We start from the raw sequence: 10,089 nt of genomic DNA, 5'->3' as shown, positions 1-10,089 counted from the left end.
GAAAAGTTCAGACAGTTTTGTTCTGTATCTTACTGTTGTTTTTGTCCCACATTATTTTGCCAATTCATTACTCCATTCATTACTCTTCTCCCCTCTTTCAGAATTCTATCATCTGTTTTATACATTGCAAATTTCGTTATGATACCGTCATGGTCAAGGTATTTTCTAAAGCCTAACTCGTATAAGTGGTGGAAAGAAATAATATAGAACTATAGAATGACAAAAATGTGTAACTGGTGAAGATTATTAATTCATTGTATAGACAAAGTAGTCTTAAAATATTAATCTCGATATAAACCTGAAAAAGTTATATTGAATTAGTGTATCAGATTACCAATATCCTGCATATTATGTGTGGCGTTGATTGCTCAGGATGGGATATCTGATCATACATTGAAAACAAAAAACTTTTGAAAATGATCTTCATTTTTGCATGTGTAGCATCAAATATTTGGCTTTATGTTTTTTATCTAATCTCCAAAAACTCCACTACACATATTTGTTTTATTTTCAAATACACAAAGACGTAAACGTAGTCATGGACGTCGTTCAAACAAAGCCTAAATATACTCGATGTCTCACTTATTCACTCAACGGCAACAGACAGTTAGGTCCACATCCGGGTTAGAATAGGTCCTCAGTACCCCTTGCTTGTCGTAGAAGGCGACTAAATGGGGCGGTCCTTCAGATGAGACCGCAAAAACCGAGGTCCCGTTTCACAGCAGGTGTGGCACGATAAAAATCCCTCCCTGCTCAAAGGCCGTAAGCACCGACCATAGGCCTAAATTTTGCAGCCCTTCACCGGCAGTGGTGACGTCTCCATACGAGTGAAATATTCTCGAGAGGGAATAAACAATATTTAATCAATCAATCAATCCACATAATACTCGCACAAAAGTTTACTCGGATGTTGCCCATCACAGGCTCTTTAAAGCACCCCGGGGTTAGGATGATAATCCCTATGAATTAGGCTATCGGTTCCTTAAGCTTAAATGCTAACAAAGGAATATATGCTATTAACATAACCATAATTCTTCGTAATAGAAAAAAAATCAGTCTTGTATTCCAGCAATGTTTCAAGTTCAATGTTACACCCTGTATTTATACTATCGCATCCAAACTTTTCAATTACAAACTGTAATAAACAGTGCTTAGATAGAGACTTTGAAATAGAATCCACCTACATGTTCTTGTTTTTCTTTCAACTACATGTATGGTCCAGCTGGACATATCATTACTAGTAATATTGATATAGTTGAAAATAACGACATGAAATTACTTCTTTTAATATAGTCTAAATTCAAAGAGCCCCAAATTTTCAATTGGCGACAAAACTTCATCTTTATTGTGAATTTTGTCAAAGGTTATACCAGACTATAGGTTGAACATGAAGAATTGATTAAAAGGATAACATGAATATTACTATCCCGTATATGATATCCCAGTGAATGAGACGAACTTTTCGAGTTACCGTAACTATGATGGATTCCGAAACTTCACAAAAACCCCACGGATACATTGCTGGATCCAGTAAAATCTTGTACCAATCCACTATCCTTGCTCCTCAACAAATGTTAACTGAGGTAAATGAGAAACTTCAAACGTATTGTGCCATAACATATACGAGAAGTGGTGCTTATGTGTAAGCGGCAGGTTATCTTCAACTCCAAACCCATCTCATATCTTTTATTTGTCTCAGTCTTGCGTGCATTGATCGCACAGGGCTTCTTCTCTTCCACTGGCAGCCTTAAAGGTCACAGAGTACGATTTTGTTGTACGCACCGTGGTTTGTTTCGTCTCGGGATTATTCGCGGACCAATCACACGACACGTTATGAATTGGTACTCTGTGACCTTTTTGGCTACCAGTGGAAGAGAAGTCCTACATGGAAAATGTGCCTTGAAATGGAGACCCCCTGTTTGTTTACAAATTTTTGTTTCATACCTTGTGTATTTTATTATACCGGTAGAAGGCCAATCTCTAAAGCTTACGTAAGGGTTAATGTACGAGTATACCGCTCCATTCCTTAAAAGTAATGGACGGAAGGGGCCGAGGTCCATTGCTTTTAAGGAATGGAGTGATACGAGTACATTGGTCCACTTAAAATCCACCTTTGCTAAACTAAACTTTGTGCATTTTAATCATGTCTTACGTTTTTCATTCTTTTGTCGCATGCATTTATATCTACTTGTATAAAGGTTGACCTACTTTCCGAACACCCCATTCCTGAAAAATAATGGAGTGTTCGAACAAAAGAATGACGTCATAGGTGGATTTTTAAAAAAGCGTGAAACGATTACATAAATCAAAAGCGGGTTGAGATAGACAAGAAATCCACACATTTCAGAGAAATTATTGCCACAAAAAAGGGGGAAGGGTAGTAATATCCATACTGCAGGTGCTTGTGTATATATATGCACATGCATCTTCCGACGATGGTATATGGTAATCTACCCTTATTATTAAATGTATGGTTCAATAAAAATGAGAAACTTTCGTAATATGTGACAAGTCGGTCATCTTCTAGCATCCTCGTAAAATTCACATTATCAAAGAGATGGACGGTCCTTCTCTTTGATAATGTGAATATTACTCGGATGCTAGAAGATAACCTTTACAAATTAAATGTTTCGACAGTTTATATGAGAGAAAAGTAAATGATTTGCAAAGACTCTCAATTGTTAGAATCGTTGAATGTTTATATATAAATGAAAACAATATCATATACATTCTAAATTGACTATATACAATTGTTTAATAATCAAAAAATTATGCAGCACATTAGTATAACAAATTTTAATAGACTGTCAGTGTTTTCCTTTTTCTATCGAAGTTATAAAATGCAGTTATAAATAGATATGATGTTTACAAATGATGACATAAAGTTATACAAACCGTGAATAGAATTAAATCAAGTAGATGCTCCTCATTAAAATTGTTGATTTTTGTGCTCTCATTAGATACATTGGACGTATCATGAACAGCATCGGAAAAAAATTTAATCGTGCTGGTCTGAATCAAAACCGAACCAAATGAAGCTAACCCTGAATTGTCCCAGCCCTACCATGATTTGTAGAACTTGGCTTCACGTAGCATCAGCAATCATCAGGGTGTGACATACTTTCTTTGCATTGTTAAAAAAAGAAACTTCATATATTTCCACTTGATATAAGGTGCATTTGTATCAAGTTTGATGGTCCTAAACCCAACGGTTTGGTCTGTATCCTGGTACTATGAACTTAACCTTTGATATCGAGAAACAGTAGTCATCCTCCACTTGGCAATAGGTGTTTGTGTAACAAGTTTGACAGTCCTAGCCCCAATAGTGCGGTATGTATCCTGCCTACAAGCTTTTCCTACTAAGTGATCATACAACCATGACTTTTGATCTCTGGCCTTGAAAAGTAATACTGAAACATCTTCTCATCATGGTGATCAAATGTACCAATCTGTAACATCTTGAAGCTTACGGTTCGGTCTGTATCATGCCCACAATGTTTTCTTTCTAAGATTTACTACGACCTTGACCTCTGACCTTCAAAACAATAGGTTTTTCCTTGGCATGACGAGTATGTGTACAGTCTGTATTCTGCATACAAGGTTTACATATTAACTGATACAACTTTGACCTTCGATCTCTGACCTTGAAAAGCGATGAGCATCTTCCTCTCATAATGGTGATCAAATGTTCCAAGTTGTAAAATCCTGCAGCTTACAGTTAACTCATATCAAAGATACAGAAACATATACAGAACATCAAAAATATACAAAACGTGAACGAGCACAGACGGCATGATCTCTAATTTAAGAAGCTGGAAAAGTGTGTTTTTAAAATCGAGCACTTTCTAACACATTTGTCATGTATATCCTTGGACATTTTGATGGAAATCATTAGTGATGGGGATAAAAGTAACACAATCTGAATAATCGGTACTCATTTGAGTTATATTGTACATTATCCACAAGTTCTTGAGTGAAAACAACAACCTTGAGCAACATAACCCTATTTTGACAACTTTTATGCATCGTAATATATATACTAGCAGCATGGCTGTTATTAAAGTTCATACCTGCGGCCAGAAAGAAAAGAAAACAAACAAACATAATCTAACCTGAATGAATACATACAGAAGTGTGATATGATAACTGATAGAATTTTATTGTATTTCAAAGTTTAAAAGTTGCAAATAAACAATATTCAACATAAAGGACAGTATTTATTTTTGTTCAACTACTTAAGGTCACCAAGACATTCTGCCCAGAGAACAAATTTACAATAACATCTTGAACCAATCAACACAAATTCCGGTTCATTAATCTTTCTTAGAATATCCCTTTTCAGCACAGAAAATTCCTCCCAATTTATTGTCCTTTGAAATGTTCTAACATTAATATAAGTGAAGTTTTCGTCATGTTCGTCGTCAGTGGCATTTCTTTGTGATCGGAAATAAATAATAAATAAGTTATTCACCACTACACAATATGCAGGTAATTATGTTTTACTAATTAATACATTCACATACATACATTGAACTATACCATCTATTTAACAGGTAAGGAATGCAATTTCGATCTGACATCAATATCCAAACTAGCTCTTTTAAAAATTTGAGACCAAAATTGAAAATTTAACAGAACCAATACATAGTGAAAACTTGTATTCAGTAATAAAAATCTGACAAATTTTCTAAATTCTTGTGGATTATTCAATTTTAAAAAATATCGACAACGGGTAACCAGCATTTAAATGGATTCAATTGGTTCCATAAGCCAATTTGTAGTTCCAGGTTAATTCAACAGAATGCAAAATAAGGTAATTAATACAAACTAAATCAAAATACACATTAAAAGAACCAAATTCAACAGACTGCAACTGCTGGTAGATACACAGAGCCATGCTTAACGAGTGCATAGTTGCCTGGTGCAAACCTACGAAATCATATACATGTACAAGTCTAATGGTTACAGTTTTTAAGGATGTTGCCGCCTTTTCAAATACATGGTTTTAAATATGACAAAAATGATGTATAAAGTGGTATTGAAATTAAGTATCAAAATCAATACCATGCATGAAGCAGTAAGAAGCAAATTGTTTATTTAAGCAGACATGAAATGTACAATACATACCCAATATCATCTACATCTTTGATATAAGAGAAGAAAGTGTTTGCGTCGTAACTCAAGTCCTGCAGCTGAAGTTCTCCAACATTAAACAGGTCATCACTTCCACCAACCTCCAACAAATTAACCCCTTCAACTGCAGACTGTTCATGGTTCTCAACACTGTGGTCAACATCAATATCATTTTCATCTAATGGCAAAATATGGATAATATTTAGGGAATTTATAAAATAAAAACTCAGTATAACTTTAATAAAAACATTCTTCGAAAAATTTCACAGATTTCGATATTTTGCCTTTTTTCTTGTATGTTTCGTAAGGAGTTTGACTCAGACTCGGACTAAACTCTGAAACACAGAATGAACCTAAATTCAAAAGCAAACAAGTTTTAAAAATGCTAGAAGATCCTGACTTGGCTCAGGCGCAAATAGTACCGTGTGGCTGAACATGTTTAGTGAGATCCCCATCCTACCAATTGAGGAATATAAAAAAAAATACACGATTCCACGAACTGACATTTGTTAATGTGCACGAAGGCAAACAGGAAGAAATTTCCTGAAATTGTTTTGTATGTTTAGCTGCATTATGCCACATCTCTCCAACATCAAGCAATCCATCCTCATCATCAGCACCAACTGCATCTAGCATGATACCTTCAACACCATGATCCATATCTTGATCCGCCACAATCTGTTAACATATTGGCATATGGATTGCTTATATTTCTTAAGCAAATCACAATTCACCAAACTCAGGGAACGCGGCATGCATAAAACAAGTTATTTATATGTTCGACACCTTAGGTTTGAAAAATATAGACATTTCGTTTATCATGCTCTAGTCTTTTGTATATTTTGTTTGATTTATAATGTACAGTTGCTGTCCTTTGTTTTAAAATAGAAAATTTAAGTAATAGTCATTTCTTAAACATAAAGTCAAATATCAACACATTTACTGAAAGGATACACTTCAAGAAAACTGTCTTCCACATTTCAACATATCCTGTATTGATGCATCTGTCATATCTGAAACATAGGCACTGTTCACAAAAGCATGGCCGTCTTCTTCTCCGAATTGTCTCCCTCTGTTCCCCAACACTGAATGCAGTTTCCTAGTTCCTTTTACTGTTTTAACGTTTCTATCATCTCTCTTCCTATTAACTGCTGCACTGTCAATCCATAATATTGTTCTTCTTTGTGCTTACATTCTGCTTTCCCTGCAGGACCTTTCTCTAAGCTTTTGACACAATTGTAGAAGGACTTGGAATAGAAAATAATTGCCTCACAATTTTTTACTGATCTTGTTCCTTTCGCCTTTGAAACCTCCACCTCTCCATCACACCGGTTTTTCCTTGCTGTGGCCTTCAATGGAAGATTTATATTATATCAACAAAATTTTATCTATTCTAAAGGCAGAGCGTTATCCTCGCATGCTGAAGGTCAGGGTTCGAATCTCGGCCGCGACAGACTGAAGTCGTTAAAACAGGTAGTGTCAGTTCCATCGCCAAAAACTCGGCATCAGGTGTGAATGTCACGGGTCCTCGGAGATGACCTTAAAAACGGATTTCCCGTGTCACAGTAGGTATGGATTGCTAATGAACCCTCACTGCTAAATGGCCGTAAGCGCCTAGCAAAGGCCTAAATTTGAAGCCCTTCACCGGTCTTGGCGAGGTCTCCATTTGAGTGAAAATTTCTCAAGAGAGACATTAAACAGGAATCACTCAATCTAAGTATGAAGCAGGAGGGGACGACTCTGTGGTGTCTTTTATTTCGAGTTCACAGGGATATATCGAATCGACATATGAATGAAAATTATTATTGTTGATAGATAAAACGTCGATACACTGTATATCTAAATGTCGCATTGAATTCTGCTTCACAAGAATATAAAAACAGGTCAGCTAACAAAGGAACACAATTCGCGTTCATGGGAATTCGAAAAGACTGTTTGAAGACCTGATCACCAAAGATCACGAAGATAATGTCAGAATTTCAGCCTATTTTCAATTTCAACTTAAGAGTGCTTGTGCATGGAATCACAAATAATTTTTGGATGTCTGGTCACTAGATATGAATATTTCCGTTTTCTATTTTCGTTGAAGAAGCAACTGTGTATGGTGTCAAAAAGTCTATTTTTTAATTTCTTGTGAGGAATGGTAAATTGTTGAAAAGTCATACGTTTTGATGATATTGTTTTGAGAAAAGCTTTGCGATTTCATGTTTACTAAAAGTTCTTTTTCGCTAATTGATTAACACATAAAAATATTGTGACATGTCTTGGAATAGTAACTTCATTCAAGCATCTTCAAATAGTCCTGTTCAACCAAAACTCAAGAGCCTAACAACCAAAAGAAACACATGAAATTTCTTATGGTGGGGCTAGGTTTATTTTTAATTCACATTGGTGAGGTGAGGGAGATAAGCTCTATGTATGTTATATGGATAGGGATATGATCAGTGATTTAAAAATAGGTCTTTTAGAATATTTAATGTCTGGGGGTTTTTGCAAATGGACTTTCACATCTATTATTTTATCTAGAAAACTGTTTTATGTATTTTGAGTAGACGTTTTCAATAGAAAATATCAAAAGATAGTTTGATAGAATTTCAAAACTATTCCACTATGGAGACATGGCATTTATGCATTATCCACTTTCATACCAAAAAACAATCACAACAAACCCCCATGTAGTTAATACTAATACATGCAATTTTGATTTTTATTCAATTAAGGCTTCAAATCTCCAGTGTCTGAATTCGCTATACCTAATATCCAGCCGTGCATGAATGCACGGGTTAATGACGATTGGATTTGATATTCAGTTCTAAACAGTCTAACACTCATCATCATCATCATCTTTTTGTGATTGTTCGTTTACATAGCAGATTCCTTTCTTTATACTTAAAAGTTCAGAGCACTTGAGTGTCATTATGTTGAATCATTAACAAATTAACATTTTAAAACTCATTAACTGTGATATTTTGATTTTCGGACTTAAAGAGGTTCGCACCTGACATTCGGAGTTATGCCATTTTTGGGAAGTGTATTTTTAATTACATTGAAGGAGAATTAGGAAACTGAAAAGGAAAACTGGGGGTCGCAATGCTTGTTATTGAGCTACAATGTTCTAAACATGACCTTTTTGCACTTAATATTTGTTCAATTAAACTTGATTTGTCTGTTGTTGCCAACCCAATATAAGCAACAGAAATCAAGTATTACATAAAATAGATACATAATCATGTCTTTTAGCAAAACAAATACAAAAATAAAGTTTAAAACGAGTAAAGAAAATAAATAATGACCTTTTTGCACTTGATATACGAAAAAAATTATGATATCAAATTTGAGAGTTTAAAAGGATACATTTGGAGTAATGTCAATTTCTTAAATTTCACATAATTTTCAAGACCTTGTCCTAAAATTTAAAATGGAACTTTTGTTTGACACCAAATTATTTAAGTTTTGGCGAAATTATTGATTATTTATACAAAAGTTCGAGTAAACTAATTTAAACCTTTTTAAAAATCGGTGTTGTATTTCGAAAAATATATCAACCAAATTAATGAATTACAACATTTGATCTAGTGCCAAGTCTAAACTACTTGTATCATGAAAGGTGAAGATAACGAACAGTGATCAATCTCATAACTCCTAGAAGCAATACAAATTAGATAGTTGGGCAAACACGGACCCCTGGATACACCAGAAGTGGGATCAGGTGCCTAGGAGGAGTAAGCATCCCCTGTCGACCGGTCACACACACCGTGAGCCCTATATCCTGTTCAAGTAAATCCGCAGTCAAAATCAGTGTGCCAAGAACGGCTTAACAATTGGTATGAAACACGTCAGACAGCATTGGACCCAATGATAGGTTGTATTGAGGAACTAGATCGTTATAACGACCATAGAATTTGCGAAATGCTGACTTCAATCGAGACTGTTGAAATCCCTGTACCATCATCTTGTTTGTCAGTAGCTTTCCTCGATTTAAAAACTGACTATACGAAAAATAAGCTCTTGCATATCGAATCAGTTGAAATATATAAACACCATATGCAGGTGATAATGGAATATTGCTACATAAAAATGGGAAGTTGACGATGGAGAAGCTGAAATCTAGTTGAGTTGTCAATTTGCTTTTAATGTCTACTTTCAATAAAATATCTAAGTATGAAGCAGAAGTGAACGACCCTGTGGTGTCCTTTATTTAGAGCTCACAGGGATATATCAAATCGACATATGGATGAAAGTTATTGTTAATAGACAAAACGTCATCGAAATGTCGAATTGAAGGCCACAGCGAGAGATTTTTTCTTACGAAGAAGGTTTTGAATAAATTCTGCTTCATATGAATATAGAAACAGGTCAGCTAACAAAGGAGCACAAGTACCCCCATGGGAATTCCAACAGACTGTTAGAAGACCTGATCACCAAAGATTACGAAGATATTGTCAGAATTTTTTATTTCAACTTCAGAGTACTAGTGCGTGAATCAGAGTGGTGTTTAACAAAGTACGTTTTTGAATGACTGATCACTAGATATGAATATTTCCGTTTTCCATTTTTGTTGAAGAAGCAACTGTCTATGATGTCAAAAAGTCTAGACTTTAATTTATCGTGAGGAATGGTCGTGTATAGTGTTGAAAGGGTTTAATGTTTACTTATTGATTTGGGAAAAATTCTGCGATTTCAAGTTTACTAAATGTTCTTTAGAATTTTTTAGAATCCACATTTGATTAACACCACTTCTGGCAAATGTAGTCGCACAGTAGGTTTGACGTTTCTCCTTCACAGCTGTTAATATTTACGTGAGGAGCAAAGATAGGGGCTTGGTAGAGCACTTACTGGATCCAGCAATGTATATTTGTTTGTAAGGATTTTTATGTAGTTTAGGAATCCAGTATAGGTAAGGTAACTCATATTCATTCGACCCATTGTCTGGGATATTAAATGTGTCTAAAACTG

The 10,089-nt window shown here is 34.9% G+C and overlaps 1 protein-coding gene across 1 annotated transcript in view; it reads left to right on the top strand.

Moving 5' to 3' along the window:
* Nucleotides 1-538: 538 nt before the first annotated feature.
* The window catches only part of LOC125657564 (uncharacterized), a 47,266-nt gene continuing 37,715 nt past the window's right edge, over nt 539-10,089 (top strand). Inside the window, exon 1 of the mRNA XM_048888227.2 lies at nt 539-623. Coding sequence (XP_048744184.2) covers nt 539-623 — 85 coding nt within the window. The remainder of the gene's footprint in view (nt 624-10,089) is intronic.

This window comes from Ostrea edulis, chromosome 1 (assembly GCF_947568905.1).
Source record: "Ostrea edulis chromosome 1, xbOstEdul1.1, whole genome shotgun sequence".
Classification (NCBI taxonomy): Eukaryota; Metazoa; Mollusca; class Bivalvia; order Ostreida; family Ostreidae; genus Ostrea; species Ostrea edulis.
Note: the sequence above shows the minus strand (reverse complement) of the source record. Positions and strands in the feature narration are given on the sequence as shown.